Source organism: Rhipicephalus microplus, chromosome 1 (genome assembly GCF_043290135.1).
Source record: "Rhipicephalus microplus isolate Deutch F79 chromosome 1, USDA_Rmic, whole genome shotgun sequence".
NCBI lineage: Eukaryota > Metazoa > Arthropoda > Arachnida > Ixodida > Ixodidae > Rhipicephalus > Rhipicephalus microplus.
This window is the reverse complement of record NC_134700.1, coordinates 138459073-138480805: the sequence shown is the minus strand read 5'-3', so window position 1 is coordinate 138480805 and position 21733 is coordinate 138459073. Positions and strand designations below refer to the sequence as shown.

At 43.9% G+C, this 21733-nt stretch overlaps 1 protein-coding gene across 1 annotated transcript; it reads right to left on the bottom strand.

Moving 5' to 3' along the window:
• Nucleotide 1: 1 nt before the first annotated feature.
• Nucleotides 2-20593, bottom strand: LOC119178375 (uncharacterized). Its single transcript, XM_037429578.2, has 2 exons — nucleotides 20303-20593; nucleotides 2-1394 (listed from the first exon to the last, which is right to left on the bottom strand). Exons 1-2 carry the CDS (start codon nucleotides 20330-20332, stop codon nucleotides 657-659), a joined length of 768 nt encoding a protein of 255 aa, XP_037285475.2. The 5' UTR covers nucleotides 20333-20593; the 3' UTR covers nucleotides 2-656.
• Nucleotides 20594-21733: the final 1140 nt, after the last annotated feature.

Here is a 21733-nt window from a genome sequence, read left to right as displayed (position 1 = left end):
GTTTTCGGTAGCACGAAATGACTGGCTTTATTGACACAACGCATAACACGAGCTACTTTAAACACTTCCGCATGATATCATCGCTTTGTTGTGTTAACCTAAACAGAGATTTTGCAGGAGTCCTTCTTTTAGTTCATAGAGGCTCTGCGCCCAGAAATGCCGCAGAAACTGACCGGTGTAACGGCGCAAACAAGTTTTGGTTTTTTGCTTGAAACACAAAGGTGGCTTCTTTTATTGCAACAATTTTATCCTACTTCGAATTGTAAGCACTGATCCTGCAGCATTAAATATATATGATGCCGCTATGATGATAACTTTCTTCGGATTTATGCCAACAATACAGGCTTGGCAGCGTGACTCAGTTGTTAAGAACCTTTGCATATTTGTAGAAAATAGAAATATCTAGGCACTTCGAGCGGGACTTGTCAGACTTTTTGACATTATTTCAAGTGTCGACATGTGTTGCTGATACCGGTACAACCTTAACAGCAATCGAGTACGAAGCATATTTTAGACCTGAGCATACCTTCCCTAACACTTGTATTCCAGCGCATCTACAGGCAAGAACAATGGGCCCTCAAGAGTCCACTTATTCCCAGTTTCTTGGCCACAAGGCACAGCAGCAAGTCGTCCTTTTCTAAGCACGCACGTTTTCTTCAGGTCTTCATGGCTTGGTAGTGTGTCGACGATTGAGCCACGTCTTTTTTATCCTGAATTCCTCCGAGGCCCGTGTACTTCTCGATGGCCTTTAACAGAACCTCTTCCAGCTTGTTGAGCTCTTCAACTGATGGCACCAGCTCAGGCACACTCCGCCTGCGACGTCCTTGAATAGCAGCCGACGTCGCCCCATTTACGAGGAAAAACGTGTTGGTCATCATGGATGCAATGATCGGAAGCAGAAAAGCAGACACCGCCAGTGGTGCCATAATCAGGATCAGCAGGGGAAACACGATGTCGTACTCGTTCTTGTAGTCGTGTTTGTCCACGTAACCGTCGTAGTAGTAGTCGCTGTCGAATTCGTCGTAGCGTCGCCTACCTTGCCTGTGGTGGCGCCGATGAGGGTGGTACCCACCCAGTGCTTTGTCTTTGCGTTTTTCAGTACTTGGGGGCCAGTAGTCGTAGTATGGCCGGTAGTCTTCACCTTCAGCATCGTAATCTGCAACTACAGGAGTGCTACCTCTCGAATCAACATGGGCTCTTCGAGGCAGCAATGCTGGTCCAGCGTCTAAACGGCGTCCGTGGCGATGCCGGCGTGCCGAACTTTGATATGGGAGCCCTCGGCCGGATCCTAAGGTGACTGAATCTGCTGTCGATGACGTCGATGATTTCGGGTACGTACTACAGTGCACTGCCAGGAAGGCGAATAGCAGAAGGCACACCCTTGTCGGTGAAACCTGTTTTAAGTCAAAGGATCAAAAGGACAAATAATCAGAACCTGTCACACATATACACAGGTACAGCAAACTTTTACTATCAGGATACAAAAAAATACTTGCGGACTGCACAAAAATAAGCAAACTGACCACTGGGTCACTAGCCTAAAATATTTTGAGTCGTATATACTCGGCGAATAGGTAATTTTTTGTAGTAATAATTTGCTTTTTTGCACTGTTGTTAAAAACAACATATTCAAGGCAACAGTTCTACAAAGGATTGATAAATATTAGGATGGTGCTTGTGCGTTAAAGCTTTGTCCGTTTATAATGTGTCGTAACAGCAAACATTACTCGACGTTTCATTCTTCGCTTGACGATTATTGCACTTTACGCCCAGCCATCCAGCTACATAAGCGCCTCCAAGCACGATCCCAAATCACCATCACTGCAGCATGTCTGGCAAACACATGAAAAGTCATAAACGTGTGCGATGTTCTCCAATAAAGCAAGAGAGGGGAGTTTTACCGCAGCCTCCTCCCCCCTCTGTCTATTTCTCGAGTGCGAAACAAAACGATCTGCGCAAAGCATGCAAAGCTGAACAAAAAAGTGATTATTTGCTCCTCGTGCAGCTATGCTTTTGGTCTCTGGCTTTCCGAAGTCATGTGGGAAACAAACAGTTCTTTCATTGCAACAACAGCAGTACCTGGTCACCACTGCCGTCAAGAAAGTATCCGTAGCCATAACATTGTCCATTTAAAAAATAACGTAAAAGGTCTGACTGAATGGAAGTATTCGGCATGATTGCCGTCTCCTACACTTGATTATGAGGGCGCACCCTCCTACCCCGCATCCCCCTCCTTCAGTGCTCACGTCTATGGGAATAGCTCTAGCAATACAGATGATAGCTAAAGCAAATGAAGATATGGCATATACGCTTTACATTTAATTCCAGGCAATATCAGTCAGTTGTCTTAACCGAACAATTCTCAAAATTCTACACGCTTTTGCCATTGTTCTTCTTCGTACATGTCCAAAAGGTTTCACACGCTTTCCTGCACTGCAGAGCACATGCCTTCTTATCTATGGTGCGTCTCCTACTGCCCTTAAAATCTTGACCCTGTTCATCATCTAGGCTTCCGTCTCTCTACGGGTGCTTTTCGCACTAGCCCCATGAAAAGCCTGTACGTGGAATCGAACGATAAGTCGCTGCACCTGCCGAAATGTTACGTCTTTTAAATACTATCTTAATGTAAATGAAGACAATGATCACCTATCACATCACACAATTAATGACATGTCAAGCCCTGCTGTGTTTGAGAAACGGCCTTCTACGATACAGCGCTAATCACTCCGTGTGAGGGGCCTAGCGAAGGAAATTGGTGTGCCACTTGAACACCCTTTGATGGCTCCCGCAGTATGCCTGTCACCATGGCAATGGCAGACAATACATTGCGACGTGTCTTTCTTGAAGGTTACGAAGCATGAACCAACTGCACATATCCAGACATACTTCCTAGAACTACAACAGAAATACACATGTTCTAATTCTTCACGGATGCTTCAAAGTCCGACACTTCTATTTCGTACGCAGCCGTCGGCCCATCCTTTTCGGAAGCCAGCGTTCTGTACTCTGATTCAAGCATTTTCAACTGCGATGCTTATGCGATACTTGCGGCCATCAAACACATTAAAAAAATAAAACTACGGAAAGCAATAATGTATACAGATTTCCTCAGCGTACTAAAAGCTCTGAAAACTCCTAAAAAGCAAAAAAAAACCAGTTCTTGTCTCGCTTTATTCGCTCCTAAGCACAGTCTACTCAACTAAGCAGCATGTTGTAGTCTTCTGGGTGCCAGAACACCGTGAAATTCAAGGCAACGTTCTGGTGGACCAGCTAGCTGGATCTGCCAACAAAACCACTTCCAATACATTCATAGCAGTTCCTGCACTCGACTTGAAACCTTTTCTAAAATGAAGGCACAGGGGCTATTGGCAGGGCACATCGGACACACACATGGGTAATAAATTACGTGTCATCGAGCCACAACTTGGTCTTTGGCCACCAGTATCAAAATCATGCCAGACAGAAGTAACCCTTACAAGGTTAAGAACAGGAGATACACACAACATATTCATTTCTTTTGCCTGGGGCTGATCCCCCTTTGTGTAATAGGTGCGGAGAAGAACTCACCCTACTTCACATTCTAATCCAGTGTAAAGAATTAGACACGCTGACAAGACAACACTTTCTGTTGCCCTACCGACAATAGATACCACTCTATCCGGCAATGTTTGTCGGTAGGGAACCACTTTTTACACATAAATCATTGATAGCTTTTTTAAGAGAACTTCGCACTTTTCATATAATATACCCGGGCATTCCGTAGCACAACCTCTCCAGAGAGGTCTCCGCTGCGGTGGCTACACTCAACAAAGCACTTGCCTCACGGCCCTTGGACGCAAGGGCATGAACGAATGAGACACTTGTGTTAATGCCATACATGCCCACCATCGTTTTATTATCACAAACTTCTGTCATCCATTAACACCACACACCTTTCAAGGCATGGTCATGATTTTATTACTTCTGTGTTTTTACAAGCTTTAGCGCGAGGAATTTTATGGTCCTTATACCGCCGCTTATCACAACCATTGTCCATATCTTTAAAGTAAGACGAACTGGCACTCTTTGGCCATGAAGTGGCCCTTGCACCACCAAACATCAAACATCATCATCATCATCATCATTATTATCATCATCATTCTATGGTGCGTCTGGCCTGTTTCTCTTCAGATTAGCAAGGTGGATGAATTTTTGCTGATGTGGCTTCGGGTCAGTCAGTCCCTTACACTGGCTTGTATCACAAGGGGGACCTCGTAGTCTTGAACAGCATGTGTTAAGTGTACTGACTAGTCTGTAGACGGAACGCATACCAGATGATATGGACATGCGCAGGCTCCCATTCTGAAAGCTTCGGGCACCTACTGCACACCGGAAATTATTTTGCTAAATATCGGCATTGAAGTGAACATCTCGCTGTGCATCATGCATCTCCTTGCAAAATCCCTTCCAGCTTACATGCCCATAACATTGTACGAACATACGCAGTCATTGGTCGTCTGAACGCAATTATTCTATCAAAGAGCACGAGTGCTTGGTTCTCGTTTGTGCGGTCGCCAAGTTTCGGCCATACCTATAGGTACACCATTTTTGGTAGTTACAGACCACCACAAGCTCTGTGGTTGAACCCTCTTAAACATCCCTAAGGGCCCTTGGCCATGGGGCTTTGCACCTGCAAGAAGTTTCTAACTCGGTCGTGTACAAATCTGGCCGCCTGCACCAGGATGCTGATTGCCTCTCCCGGTGTTTCATCCACGATCCTGCCTACCCCGACACGAACACGGTACACTCCATCTTCTCAGTGTCCGACTTTCTTCACATTAGAAAAGAAGAGAGAAAGTATCGACTGCTGCTCAACATCATCAGCCGCATGGAGTCTTCCCCAACAGATGCCTCCGTCCGTCACCTCGTGTTTCAAGCGGGCATCCTATACCACCGTAATTTTTTAACCTGACGGGCCTGACCTTCTTATTCTCCTGCCTAATAATTGACGGCATAGTGCCCTCGCTGAACACCATGATGCGCCCTGAGCAGGGCACCTTGGCGTATCTGGCAGGCACGAGTGCGTGCGGTGCCTTCTCAACAGGCTAGGCCTTGCTCGCTCGGTATACGCCAATACGTCACCACGTGTGAGCGATGTCAACGTCGCAAAACACCAGTGTTGCTACCCGCTGGCCATCTACAACCAATCGACATACCCATGGTACCATTTCATCACATCGGGTTAGGCCTGCTTGTTCCTTTTCCCTAATGAACAGTAGGCCACACGTGGATAGATGTCGCTGGTGAAAACGACAACGCTGAGCTATTACTCGAACTCTGCCAGCGATTTGTGCGACCGACGTTACTTACTTCCTGTTAGGTGACGTCATATTGATTCATGGTGTGAAAAAACAGCTGCTCACAGATTGTGGCCGTAGATTTCTCTCCCAAGTCATCGCCGACATTCTGCGTTCCTGTTCCAGGCAGCAGAAATAATCACAGCTAACCACACGCAAACCAACGGCCACACGGAATGATTTAATTGTATTCTTACAGACCTGCTTGCATTGTATGTGTCACTGGACCATCAAGACTGGGATCTTGCTTTACCCTACGTGACGTTCGCGTAGACCTCGTCTTAGCCCGACACAGCAGGCTTTTCACCTTTCTACCTACAGTATGAAAGAAAGCCGACTTTACCCCTGGACACCATCATTTCAAGCACGTCGTCCACCAGCGAGTATGCTCGTGAAGCTATTTCACGGCCAATCATGCCTATCAGCTCGCCTGTGCTCGCCTGACGGCGTCACAGAGAAAGCAACGACGTCGTTAGGATGCTTCTCATTGCGACGCACGTTTCGCTCCTGGTGCCCTTGTGTTACTCTGGTCTTCCAATCGTCGGGTGGGCCTATCTGAAAAGCTCTTCTGACGTTACACAATACCTCACCGTCCATTACGGCAGGTAATGCCTGACCGCTATGCCACCGGTACGTAGCGTGACTCGGTTAACTTGTTCCCACCTCTCCGTCACATTAGTTCAGTCAAGTGATGTTGTTCACGTGCACGGCTCAAGATCTATGAATATGCTTCTGAGGACGACCACTAAACCTTCTGGACGGTGCTTCCACCACCGCAGGTCACACTACGTACCATTGGCATAGCGATCAGCAAGACAAGGAAGAGGACGACAGCAGATAGACTGACGCGAGCTCTTCCTATTGGCAGCTCTGTTCAACTAACTAGCTCTACATATATATAATCCCCCAAGTCTGTGCCTTCTGGGTCTATCTTTTTCGCAACAATATCTTCGCAAACCTATTGGGTTAACTTATCTTGGCCTTTCTTTATGATATTCATGATCATCTAAATTACTACATTTTGTGCTGCGCTGTGTTTAACTTAAGTTCTATCTCACTTGTGGATCCCCTCATTTGAACAACAAAGGGATCACGTACCACCAGCGAGCCCAAGTGTACAAGCTACTTAAAGATCGTTCATTCAATCCTGAGTAGGTCTCTGGGTGACACCAGCTCTTCCCGAGCTTAGCCGTTACACTCTATATCTTGCTCGCATGCAGACGACGAACGTATGCCTTCACACACTTTGACCACCAAACCCGTCTTCAGTAAATAACGAAAAATAGCAAGAAGCGGAATCCCCTCCTTCGTTGCATTCATTAAATAAACGCCGGTGTTCCCGGCAAGGTTGCGTGACGACGTCAGTCCGTGCCCTACTGCTCTCCGCACAGCGTGCAGACGACGCGTACACGCGCATTTCAATTCTCTGTCGCAAAGCGCATCAAGCCTCGCCAAGCGGCCGTTCTTTCCTTTTTTTTCTTCTTTTGTCTCTTTTCACGCAGCCGGCCATGAATGCGTGGGACCAGCAGGCGTGACGCGTTGCGCCAGATTTCCGGAGGAAGCTCCTGCACCCCCCCCCCCTTCAACACGTCAACTTGCCACAGCTACGCAACGGTGAAGCTCCCTCGATGGATGCGTCTGTGCAATAATGTATTTCAGGAACTATACTGCAAATAAACAATGCTTAGATAGGGTTTAAATGCGAAGCATTTTTTAGCGAACTTCGGCGACTTTGAGCGTATCTATCTATCTATCTATCTATCTATCTATCTATCTATCTATCTATCTATCTATCTATCTATCTGTCTATCTATCTATCTATCTATCTATCTATTTATCTATCTATCTAGCTATCTAGCTAGCTAGCTAGCTGCCTACAACATTTAGCTCTCCTGACCGTCTCGATAATGACATCGATACCAAAATCGGTATGGCATAACATGACTGTATGACGAGTACAATTGACTCCTCATAACAGGAAAATCATGATATATGCCATGAATGTCATGATCTACATTTTCTGGTCTTGTTGCCCTTGCGGTGGTTTTGTTCACATGACATTTTCCAGAACTGGTATTGTACGACACCTCTCCACGGCAAACATAAGTGACGGATCCTAAGCATGTCATGATTCCCATGTTATGACTAGTCATGACTACATGCCACGCTCATGGTGCGCTCGCGATCGTTTCTCTATATAGCTTCACATATGCCATGTTCGGTATAACGGGACGCGAATGGATGACAGTGGCACATGACTGGTGCAAACATGATAATCATGAAATGAGTGTCATGTAAAAAGATGACAACCTACCACGCTCGTGAGGCGCTCGTGGCCCTTTCGCTAGCGTCCCATATACCGCATTTGGTATCATGTGACGTGAATAGACGACAAAGGTAAATGACACATCTAAACATGATAATCATGATACGCGTGTCATGTGAAACATGATTACATGCTTCGTTCATAGCGTGCTCGTCGCCGTTTTGCTAGCTCCACATATACCGGATTCGGTATCGGGTAAGAGGGCGAAGGCAAATTACACGTCCAAACATGATAATTTTGGCATGGAAGTCACGTGCGGCATAATTTACGTCCGCTTGGTAGCGCCATGCTGATTTTAAAGTGACATATCAACCTTGCTCATTTGTGCTTCACATATCATCGATTCCCACAGTACGTTGGATCTGCCAAGTTTTTCATCTTCGAAAAGGCGCTGTGTAAACACAGACACAGGATGAATAAAAAAGGCAGTACAGGCCGCAACGAACGCAAACTTCCAACCGGATAATCAAAAGTGGCGAGAAAAACGTTTCCTGCATAAATACTTTCTAATACGCTGCTAAAATACTTCTGCCTGCTAGCTGCTGGCAAGCCTACTAATGTTCTCGTTGCTTTGATCAAATCATCGTCCCGTCTGTTCGACGTAAGAACTACCACGCTATAGAGAAAGCTCTCTAACTTACTTCACATTAGTTTCACATATGAATTCACATACCTATTCACACATGTTTAACGGGTCAAAAGTATCATACGATTATGAAGCTCACCTAAATAGGAAACTCGGATTAATTACAACCGCCACCAAATCTTTGACGCTCCCCTAACTGCATGCACACAAAATCACCCAATCAAAAACACCCACGAGTGTTTTTGCATTTTGCCTCTACTGAACCAACACTACTGGGAATCCAATCTCTACCCTTGAGCTTAACAGCGTAAAACCACCGTGCGTTGCACTATCCTGCTCGGCTGCTCGGCCTTGGCGGGCCAAAGAGCCCTCGTGGCTAGGGCGCGTGCCGCCGCAGAAGCCACAGGGGTACCGGACTTGGAACTCCTCCTAGAGCTTGTAAAGGGTCGGCCCTTAAGGTCGTCCCTCTCTCTAAAATGTAAATAGTTTCAGTAAATGTTTTTCACCACCGCCACCATGCTGTGTTTAAACCCAAGTGGCCCACAAACATACAAGCAAAGGAGGTGCACTGGCAATCGCTCAACTATCTGGCGCACGGGATGCGATAAGAAAAAAAGAACATAATAAATGCGTGATTTCTTTTGAAATTTTTGTCGCAGTTCCGAATGAAACCATGCACATACTCGGTTTGCTATCCAGAACTGAGGGAAGGATATTAAGGGATGAGAGGAATCCAGGGTAAGTGGCCAAGATGTATGCAGAACGCCAACCACCACAAGCTGTCTGCTTCCGTCAATGTCGGATGGATGTGCCGAATATATGACTCGTCCACAGACTTGGCGCCAAACATTTGCCTCCCCATCTTAGGTCGATCAAGCACCAGCAAACAAAACTTGCTGATATTCCGCCGTAACATCGTTCCACGTGTGCTTTCATAGTGTGTGATGCTCGTGAAGCCAATGCGAGAAAAGTAAATTGACGTCCCAGGCAAATTTGTTATAGTTACTGTCATAGCTAGAAAGAAATGACAGCGATGCCTCGGACAACATTTGTTAATTCAAAAAGTGGGACTGATTGGGTGAGCAGAAATTAAAGCGTATAAAAAATCAAAAGGCCACGACACGTTTATTGTAGAATATCCGGGTCAGACGGTCCCCTGTCATCAGTTTTCGCACCACCTACATTTATTTACTTTTCTTGAAATACTAATATTAAATAATTGAATCTTAGATCCACTGGTTGATTTTCCTCCAGCTTCCCTGCCTTTACGCACTCTTCTGGTGCACTGAAAACGAACGCTCTGAAAGCTTCCGCAATGCGTTTTGGTGCCTATTGTGTGCAAAATACAAAATGCTAGCCCATATTCACTGACTTATTGTTGTGAATGGTGATAAAACGGCGAAGCGTTCTCCTTCTCTGCGTTTTGCCTCTATTAGAAATCAGCGTCCGATGCAAGCCGTTCTCCTCCAAACCCAGCTTCTCTCCATCAATGCGGTGGATCTTCTTTACTCCGCTTGCGGTTGGCGTTGCCATCTCGTGTGCGGGCTTCTGGGTCGAATCAACGCCGTCGTATGCGTTCATGCACCAATTCCTGCTGACGTTACCGACGAGCAGCTTCTGGCCGACAGCGCTCGACGTTGTTGATCAACAGAAAATTCTGCGAATACAACGGGGCTTCTGCATCATATATGTTTACTCGTGCCGGCCAACGAACGCTTATTGGGCTCTTTGAAGGCTAGCGGTTAGGTCTGGTTGGTATGTCATTACGAGTGTTGTAGCGTGAACTGAAGACAAAGACAGGAGACAAACGAGGTCGAGGTCGAGGCCTACTATAGCCTGCATTTCGCTCTTATTCATTCGTACGCAGTAAGCGGGACGTTCAGGCTGACGTTATGCACAGCTCTTTCATTTTCAGTCGGCTGGATATCAGTTCTAGGGTTTGCAGTACTTCTGTGGCACATAATGATGATTATGACGACCATGGTATTCACCCTCAAAGGAAGACCAACGGAGATTCGGGTGGCAGGATATTTAAGTTGTGGATTATGAATCTAAAGACACTTTATAGAAATTAAGTCTCAAAATTCAAATCGTAAATGAATGAAAATGCTGCACGAGCAAACGGCCGGCCACTCTGGTTGGTTAAGAGTCAAAAATAGTAAAAAATAAGAATACACTACAAGGTAATATATTTGTTTTCGTTATGTAAGCCAACACAGCAGAGCAAACATCCATCTGAATATAACTTATTGGAATTCCTCCTTAGAATAAACTTACTGCAACATTTATTGCTAATCCTAGCTTTTCAACTTGATCGATAAGGTATTCTTTTCCTTGGTAAGAATATCGGTGACAGAAAAAAAAATGGTATATCCCGCGTAGTCTGGGAATCTGTGATATGCGAAGCACGAATGAGGAAAGTTGAATTGTCACATTAAAATCAGCACAACTTTCCATGGCGGAAGTAATTTGTGCCGTACATGACGTTTATGTCTTCATTATCATGTTTTCACCTGGTATTCGTGCCCGCCGTTCATTTACGTCACGTAATATCAAATCTGGCACATGTGAAGCTAGCGAAACAGCCGCGACAGCAACACGAACGCGGTATGTAGTCATGTTCTTACATGACACGCATATCATGATTATTATGTCTGCGCCAGTCACAATGCTTAGTCATCCACTCACGTCACGTAACGCAGAATTTGGCATATGCGAAGCTACTGAAATAGCCGCAAGCGTACTACGAGCGCAGCATGTAGTCATTTTTTACATGACACGCATGTCGTAACTATCATGTTTGGGCGTGTCATTTATCTACTATCCATAAGTGCACTGCGCCAAAAACAGACGGAAACATGAAGGAGAAAGAAAGGACACACTTCGTGTTTCCGTCTGTTTTTTTTTTTTTGTGTGTGTGCTTATGGATAAGTACCAACTTGCCTAACTAGCCATTCTTCTGATTCTTCGTTTATCTTCGTCGTCTGTTCGTGTCACGCAACACCAACTTTGGTGTATATGAAGCTAGCGAAACGACCATGAGCGCATCATGAGCGTGGCGTGTAGTCATGTTGTTGCATGACACGCATCTGATGTTAATCTTGTTTGCACCAGTATCATACCTTCGTCTTCCATTCAGGTTCCGTAACAGCAAATTTAGTGTATGTGAAGCTACTGAAACGGCCGCGAGCGCATCATGAGTGTGGCATGTAGTGATGTTGTTCCATGACAGGCATGTCATGATTTTCATGTTACGGTCTGTCGCTTGTGTTAGCCATGTAATCATGTCATATCATACCAGTTTTGCAACATGTCATGTGAACGGAACCACCGCCAGAGCTGCAGGACCATGAAATTTAAGTCATGACATTCATGACACACACGTCATGATTTTCATGTTATGACTAATAAAGTATGTACTTCATACAGTCATGTTATGTCATACAAAGTTTGGTATTGATACCATTATTGAAACAGCCAGGAGGACTAAAAGTCGTAGGCGGCTAGACAGACAGACAGACAGACAGACAGACAGACAGACAGACAGACAGACAGACAGACAGATAGACAGATAGATAGATAGATAGATAGATAGATAGATAGATAGATAGATAGATAGATAGATAGATAGATAGATAGATAGATAGATAGATAGATAGATAGATAGATAGATAGATAGATAGATAGATAGATAGATAGATAGATAGATAGATAGATAGATAGATAGATAGATAGATAGATAGATAGATAGATAGATAGATAGATAGACGATAACTGCCAGATAGCGCTCGTGTCTCACGTGCCCCGATGTGCTCATTCGCCTTCACTGCACGGATTGAAGCACTCTAACGCAGGGCCTCCAGAATACAATTCTCCAATTTCCTCGCTCAAGACATCAAATAAACGTTTTGTTTACTCTCTCCAGACGCAAAACTTCCGCCTTTCGACATTTGCAGTGAAACATGCAGGTACAGGACCATTTTTTTTTCCTGTGTAATTTCCTCGTATACATCTTTCAACTTCACTTCCGTGATGGAAGTACATGAGCAGAGCCGTAGTGGATCTCGGCATAAAATACCTTCGTGTTAAAAGAAGGGGTACATTGTTTTCATTTTGTTGCGAAAGTCACATAACAGAGTTTATTTCAAAGGTGGGTATTCTACATCGTAATCTGGTGAATGTAACTTCCACTGCCTACGTACACATCCCTGTTTATTTTGCAATAAACTTACATTCGCCAAGGTAAAAATGAAAGTAAACAAGCATTGACGTTTTGGCCCCGTACGAGTCCCGTACAGCATGGACATGCGGCTACTTATAGGTCAGGTCATGCAGTGTGTGGCGTATACCTCTGGTAGATAGCCGTTTGTCCTGTTTATCGTGTGGTTAGTCTACTGAATGTAAAATGATTCTAAAAGAAGACGAAGAGATATACTCGAGCACGCTGCGCCACCTGACCTATAAATAGCCGCATGCCCATGCTGACATCCTCATTGTGATCAAGGGACCCGTAGGGGTTTCGAAACGTCAATGCTTGTTTACTTTTATTTATTTACCTTGGCGAGTGTAAGTTTATTGCACAATTATGTTTCCTTGCCAGACGATGGTTCGTCAAACGCTTGATTACACCATTTATTCAAGCAAAATCTCAGGCGTATGTAGCCTCTCACTTTTTAGAATTATAATTCACATTTCCTAGTGCAACCAAGCATTTCCAATTTTTTCGCCCTCACGTAAACCCTATCAGGTAGAAATGAGAAAAGTGGTACGCTTAAAGATAGTGTGGCTAATGGGTCTGCCATTTTATTCGGATAAATCTCGCTGTGGTCACGTACCCATAGCCACACGATTTTTTTCAGGTGTGCTGGTAATAAATTACGAAACTTTGCGATGAATGTTAGCCTTGCTGCTGCAGAGGGTACAGTACATACTGATATAGAATCAGTAATTATGACTGCTTGTGATTTGCTTGAAAAACGTTTACGAAGCACATGCTCGTTACGCTAATTATGTATACCTTCATCTGTAGTAGTGGACCAATGGGGCTTGCTTGAATTCGGTGGCACATACTTGCTATGAGCAACGAGCTTTATTATGGTGGTAGTTCCGGAAAAACGTCGACCATAAGCAACTTCCCAATTAAAGTATGTTCACTTTTCCCTAGTGTGTAGGAGCAATTTCTATTGGTCTATTTTATTTATTGAAGTGGCTCTTTGACCACTATATTCTTTTTTATTTGTCACTTGCTAGGCTACCGCGATCAATACTCGTTACAATATCACATAAGTGCAATGATCATTATTACCTAGCTGAACTTATATTGTTCTTTTTTGCTTACAAAAGCACGTTCCTTCGAAGAAAAAGAAGACCAGAAAGATGAATCCATGGGTCACACGTGTCGTTATACATGCTAAAAGAAAGGTGAAGCATTTGAGGAAAAATCTAGAAGGGAAACCAAATATTTATAGCCGACAAAATCTGAGCGCTGGTATAACTGACATGAAAAATAAAATAAAAGCGGCCAAGTCTACTTATTTTGAAAAAACTCTACCTCGGTTCATAAAAAGTTCCCCGAGAAAATTTTGGCAATACATGAATTCCAAGGTCCTTAAAATGACCCACGAAACGCCTGAAGAAAGTGCCTATTTTGCAAACGTATTAAATAGCTATTTCCAATCAATTTGTACAGTTGACGATGGAAAACAGCCTCACATAGAAATCAGAGACGAGACATATATTAAGCGATTATTCATTTCAGAAGAGGGAGTTTTCTACTTACTATTGAAGTTGGATGGCAAAAAAAGTTGCGGGCCAGACAACATACCTAACGCATTTTTAAAAAGATATGCCGAATTGATAACAAAATACCTGTGCCTGCTTTTTAACCAATCATTGTCGTCGCGTACCCTACCAAAGCATTGGAAAATAGCAAAAGTGATTCTTATACATAAGTCCGGAAATAAAAACGAACCTTCCAACTATCGGCCCATCTCATTAACATGTATGGTTGGTAAACTGCTAGAACACATAATCTTAAACCACATAACGAATCACCTAAAAGAACACAAAATACTGTCCCCTTTTCAACACAGCTTCCGCCAGGGCATGTCTACTGTAACACAACTCATTGAAATGGTCCATGACGCCTCATTAAGCATCGATCGCCAAAAACAAATTGATCTTATTTTGCTAGATTTCTCGAAAGCATTTGATCAGGTGTCGCACAGTAAACTCATCTTGAAACTCCAACTTCTTCTAGGCAAGGGCCAAATTGTTGACTGGATTACTAACTTTCTAACAGACAGGTCGCAGTTCGTGGAATTAAACCATGTCCAATCTTCAATCGTACCGGTGACCTCTGGAGTACCGCAAGGCAGTGTTTTGGCGCTGGTATTATTCTTAATTTTTGATGAACCAAATGTTGGATGCAGATTGTTTGCAGATGACTGCATCCTGTACAAAAAAAATCCACTCACACGATGACCATATCGCCTTAAACACAGCGCTAGACGCAGTTTCAGCCTGGTGCAGTGATTGGCAAATGAACATCAACGAAAAAAAGTCCGCGCTCTTATCTATAACTAGAAAAAAGAATCCATCCAATTTCAATTAACGTCATCAATTCAGCTACCCTTTCTAAAGTCACGAAACATAAGTATCTAGGGGTCATTCTGTCACATGACCTACGGTGGGACGCTCATATTCATTACATCACATCATCTGCGCTGAAAAGACTGTTATTTATAAAAAGGTGATTACAGCAAGAACCACCACACACAAAGTTACTGGCCTACAATACACTTATACGACCCATCCTGGAGTACGCAAACACTGCCTGGTTCCCGTACACAAAAAAACTAACCAGCAAGCTCGAAGGTGTTCAACGAAAAGCGCTTAGGGTCATCTTTAACAAATTTAACCGAACATATTCATACGGAGCTGCTTAAAAAGGCTGGATTACTAACCATAAAAAACCGGGCGATATTGGCGCGCCTAAAGCTGATGTACCAACTGATACATGGTCAACTAAACATAGACAAGTCCCGCTACATAAAGCTATCCGCAGCTAGAACTACCCGCTACAAATACTCTCATACCCTTGCCCCTTACAGATTTCACATTGATGCCTTCAAATTCTCGTTCTTCCCGCTTGCGATCAGAGAATGGATTAACCTGTCCCCCTCCATTACCAGTAGCACATCCTTAGCCACCTTCACAAAACTAGTAGAAAGCGACTTGATAGCCTCGCAAACATAATATGGTGCTATGTGATCTTTCTTGTTATCTAAGTAAAGTGCCAATATGATTATACTTTGACAAATGTGTTTATATGTTTTCTTTTTTGTTGTTGTTTTGTTAATTTTTATTATTACTTTTTTTCTTTCTATTGACTGTACTTAATCACTGCCTTAGATCGTCCACCTGTTATAATATCTCTGGGATCGACAGTATGTATAAATCAATAAAATAAATCTTTGCTTATACGCATTTTGATGCGGCTTGATGCAGATTTGTTGAGAATGCAAAACGCAATTTTTTTCTAGACCTTCGTATTTTAACCATGCTAGCTGCATAGTTTAGGCTTCTTTGCTGTACGATGGCAACGTGGCCTTCAGACGTCCTAGTGGGTGATCATAAACGAGGTTCACAACTTTAAAGGCGCGGTTATATTAAGTTAGAAATACACGAGCCTATAGGGGAGCAATTCATGGGCGGTTTATAAGGATCCTGGCCCGCCTTGTACTCAGGCTGGGGGAGGAATACCCATTTGAAGTGACCCCCTGTGAAATTTTCCTTTCAAACGCATATCTGAATGACTTGACAGGTAAGTATACCGCACTGAATATTCTTAATGCCTGAATTTTCTTTAACGCTTACCGGTCACCTGCATGTGATTGCTCCAATCGCAAAACTGCTGCTCAATCATTTACAGAGATTTGATTGATATGTGGGGTTTAAAATCCCAAAACCACCGTATAATTATGAGAGACGCCATAGTGAAGGGCTCCGAAAATTTCGACAACCTGGGGTTCTTTAACGTGCACACAAATCTGAGCACACGGGCCTACAACATTTCCGCCTTCATCGGAAGTGCAGCAGCCGCAGCCAGGCTTCAATTCCGCGACCTTCGGGTTAGAAGCCGAATACCTTAGCCACTAGGCCACCGTGGTGGGGCCTTTTACAGAGAAGACTCAATAGAACAGCGCAGTTACACAGTTATGGAATCGGTGGTTGTTATTGCCCCGCCGCGGTGGTCTAGTGGCTAAGGTACTCGGCTGCTGACCCGCAGGTCGCGAGTTCGATTCCCGGCTGTGGCGGCTGCATTTCCTATGGAGGCGGAAATGTTGTAGGCCCGTGTGCTCAGATTTGGGCGCACGTTAAAGAACCCCAGGTGGTCGAAATTTCCGGAGCCCTCCACTACGGCGTCTCTCATAATCAAATGGTGGTTTTGGGACGTTAAACCCCACAAATCAATCAATCGGTGGTTGTTATTGATCTTTATTTTAAGGTACAATTTTATTTTGACAGGAGTAAAAATAAAGCAAACATTTATAAAAATAACTGGATACAAGGCAAGATGTGTGTTCCTTCCTTCTGATTTTCATGAATTTACACTCTACAAGGGCCTAAACTTAAACAACCCAGTCCTTAATATGTCTGCGCTCCTTATTTTTACAAAAGCGTTGCGTAGAGCAATAAAGGGCAGCCTCTATATTTATAGTTCAGACCGCTGAAACAAAACGTAATTATTCAAATTATGTCAGTTTATCGTCTACATTGCTCACGAAAAGAAGCATAGATGTTTTCAAGTCGTGCTGGACAAAAATTACAGAGTGGCTAGATTGTCACAAAGCGTTGTTTGCTCATTTTTTGTCAATTTTTACACCCTTATAACAGAATCTAATGCAATGAAGTTCAGTCGAAATAAGAGCCGTTGATATGTGGTTATTTGCTTGTTTCTTTGTTTAAAATTTATTCTTCCTGCAATTATGCATGATTAGAAGCTAAACCGGGTCGTCTTGATGCAACAAGTCCTGCGTGAACACTGTCAGTCGCCATCGCAGAAAACAAAATCAAACTATCACGCTGCCTTGCCCTGTAGTGCTTACTACCCGTAACAAAACATGTAGACGTAATTCATGTCAAGTATCCAGGTCGTCTTGCATATTGGTCATGCAGCATACTATAAGACACAGGGTCAACAGACCACGACTCACTGTGAGCAAACAACGCTGAGATTCAATGCTGCATCCTTCCGTATCTCTATTGTGGAAGAGGGGCTGCGTCAAGCAAGCTGAAGACATTATATTGTGTTCTTTTGTCACTTTCTTGAACGATGATGACAATCTGAAGCGTGCAATGGTGACGTCAAAATAAAGATCACAAGGGGAAATTTTAGACGCTGAAACACCACAGGAAAAATGGAGCCGTACAGGGAAAGTGCCTCTACAGTTTTCTCTCATGGTGTATTAAATTATTTATCCCAGGAAGAAGTACTTCAAAAATGACGATTGACAATGTGGAGTTGCGAAATGCAGCAGTAGTTTAGAAGTTACGCAAAAACATTCATGAAGATAGCAAATATCACGAAACATTGTTCCCGTCCAATAAATCAAGCTATCTCACAAGATTAAATGAGCAGGCAAGGTATGCTTTTCATGTATATCTATCCAGACGATGCGCTAAACTGTATACACGTACCCACCGTATATGCCTGACAATGGGAATTCCCAGCATGGCTAGAAAAATAGAAATCCCAAGCCAGCACGATTCAAACGTTCCTGAAAGCGTATAAACGTAACGTCCGAGTTACTGTAGTCTCTGGATAACTGAACCTCCAGGGCGCCTAATTGGTTTTAACTGAAATATCAGAATTCATCATAAATGTGACTATAGGCATCGTTCCAACTTGCGTTGTAATGTTCCTTCTTTCTTAGAGCCTCAGCGTCAAAATACATAGCTGTGAATGGTTGGCAGTGAAGCTTTTAGTATAGACAATCGTACTAGCACTTGTTATTTACACCGCATACACGCTTGTGCAATTAAAGGGCAAAATGTTGTAGTCTGTCACAGTCGGCGATCCCTTTACATTATTAGTGCGCTTTCTTCCGTGACACCAGTATTGGGATATTGGAATCGTTTGACACGTAGTCAACCATGGCATGACTGTCTCATTTTTACAGCAGAAATGTCATGCCCGCCGTTTGTCCGGTTTGTGCTAAAGACAATAAACTATCGAGAGATAGAGATGTAAAAAGAAACAAGAAACAAGAAATAGGGAAAGCAAGAAAACGAATGGGAAAATGATACAGAGAGCGGGAATGCCAGATAAATTTGGAATATATGTAGAGAGAAAGAAAGAAATAGGAAGAATTCGAACCTTATTGATTCCTATCAAATACTCGGGATATACAGTGTCATTACGCGAATGCTTCGTGCATCAGGGTGTCAATTCACGTGTGCCTACTCAAGCCTGGGCGAGCCGAATGTTGACCAGCTCTGTGGTGTTCCAGCCTTGTGTGACTCTGCGTAAACAGTGATTTTTTTTTGCCTTCTCAAAAACGGGAGAGGCCAAGCTCGATCTCGAGAATTAGGAGGATCATACAATTCGTCGCCAGGGCCACGAAAGCCGTCGACACCAGAGGGTTCCCGGACTGTAGCGGCCCTCCCATCTTGGGTGACACTGGGCATCGCTCGGAACATCATTTCGAAATAAAGGTTTATTTCTCTCTCTCGCTCCTGTCATGAAATATCGACAGTTCGTGCACATGGCTTGCAATGGTGGCTTATTCGTAAGCAGTCGACTTGATATGCAATCATTAGTCCCATAAAACACAAGAGCTCATTAAGAAACTCCAATAGCAGTAGATATTTTCAGGAACGGTCAAGAAAAAAACAGTATGAATTCACCTAATGAAGCCAAAGGAGCACTCTAAACTACACAAAATGCCACCTAAAGTTTACGTTTTTGTTCTAATAAATAAAATGTTTTAATTATCTGAGTTAGCAACTATCGAGAGTTTGTCGTGCTGTAAGGTGCCTATACAAAGCTTGCGTTAAGCACGTCATAGCAAAACACCGTAGTCGGCTCAATACACTTACACTGCTGGAGTAATTATTACGCCTCTCATTCTATATATTTTCAGAATGTTATTCACAAAAATTGAAAATTTTTTCACGTGATTTATAAGCAACCTCAATGACATAAGGCTGTCTGAAGTAATCAATAAACGGTTTCCTATTACACACGTATATTACATGTTAAGCGCAAATGTGGTATGGAAGCTGTTCGTTTTTATTCGATGACGATGTTATTTTTCGGAAGAGCATTATTTTTCAAAGAAAGTGCGAGATATACACCTTATTAAAAACGATCAATACAGGCACTACCAGGCCCAAGGGCAAGCATGCGTTGGTGCCACTCGAAAACAATACTAAGAGCTAACTCTGATGCAAATGATCCTAATGCGTAGCAAAAAATAACTCATGAAAAGCTCTAATTAAATATGATAACATTGATTCCTCCATTCGATTGTCACTAGAATTCCTGCCCATAGTTCTCTATGATACTAGGAATACGAATATTTTTAAACATACACAACAAAATAAATCCTACTGCATAAGAATAAACTATTTGTTTAGTGCAACATCCGTTTATCTAAATGGTAGTTTCGTAGCCACTAAACAAAAACATGACCACGCTGACCACAAGATGAAAAGCCGACGCTTCAGCACCCTGAATGACATTTTTCTTTGTTCTGAACAAAGCTTCTATTCTTGATGCCGAATCGCCAATACATGGTTTTCTTTGTGGTCGGTGCCCACGTCTATTTATTCACTGATTCTTCCTGAGCAGAAAGGTGTCTATTGAAGCCTTGGTTTTTCTTGTAGTCACTTCAAAACAATGCTCCGTGGTCACGTGATGATACATTCGGAAGCTGCTGCTTAACTTTTCTTACCAGTATAACGAGTATAAAGGAGTGTAAGCAGACAGGATTCTAAACGGCAACGAAGAAGCGAGAAACCATGCCTACCAGAACACATAATACTCACCGTCCATAATCCGAACCTGCACAGCCTCATTGTAGTGGTGGGGCAGGCTGTGGGCTACCTGTCCCAAACTTTAGCCAGCAAGAAGGCCCCGACGACGCACGGCTTAAAATGACACTCTCGAAAGAACAGCCCGTTATGACCAATGTACCACGCGCAATGTCCTCTCTGGACTCTTCCGCGACGGTATAACCACGCAACTTGACAAGCAAAAAAGCGAGCCAATCCTTCAATTCGTCGCTTTATACCAGTCGGTCACGTGCATCCATACCCTCCCCACAAGCGTAAGAAGATGAGAGCGCCGCAAAGTAATGAATAGCGTCGGGTGGGGAGCCCAGGTAGTCAGGGGAGCCGCCATAAGCAAACCAGAGAAATAAAAACATGCCCACGAAAGAAGAGCGGGGTCGCGAGCATCGTACCGTGCACGCTACGGCCTATAGACGTCAACGCGTCGCACTTGTCCACGCAAGCAACCACGGACACGACAGCGGCAAACCCCTCATCTTTGCCCTCTCCCCGTCTCTCGCTGCGGCAGACGTAGCTCGTCTTGTGCTTCAAATATTTCCACGTGCGGATGAAGTCTTTTTCAAAACAAGCACGACAAACTACACCAACAATTCAAAGCTAGATGCATTGGGAAGAGGTCCCAGTTGCAGGACAAAGAAGACGAGCACATCTGCAATTACAAACCGAATACAGAGCAACAATGAGGCGGGAATAAAAACTTCCAAGCAAGCGGCAGTTGAGTTCAAAAGTGAAAGTGCTCGCCGTCTTTTCGTACAGTGTGGCTTTCTGGGGTAGTGCACCAACAGGCGGCAGCTGGCACGGAAGGTGTTCCCAAGCGTGACTCCAGGGCTGCATGACGAAGGCGCGTGGCGGAGGCCGTGCCGTTCTTCTTGTGCCACCCGGTGAAACCAGCGGTGCGTGGCCGCCATTGCTGCCCCGCGCCGTTGGCGACAATGGTCGCGCGATGCTCCCGTCGCACGGTGTCGTCAGCGCGGCGGACGATCTCAAGCAGAGGGAGAGGGTGTGCAGGCAGCACAGAGCATCGGCGTACGTTCTGCGCAGCGTATGCTGTTTGCTCTGTATCAAATTATAATATCGAGTATGCGGTTTGTTACGCAAACCAGTGCAGCCTGCGGGTTTCGCCAACACGACTGCTAGCTTTTTCTTCAATTCCTTTTCATAAACGATCGAGCAGCTTTATTTATGTGAAAAAATAAACACATAGCCCTGATAAACCGGGAACGCCAGAGAAAGGAATGAGAAGACCCGAGCAACTATGCGGAACATCAATTGTACCAGCAATAGGGGTGGTTAGTATATTGCGAATGCACGTGGTAAACCGAAGTATAAGTGATTTTAATTCACCAGCATCTGAGCGAAAATACTGCAGCATTTCATGTATGTTACTTAATAATAAAATATAGGACT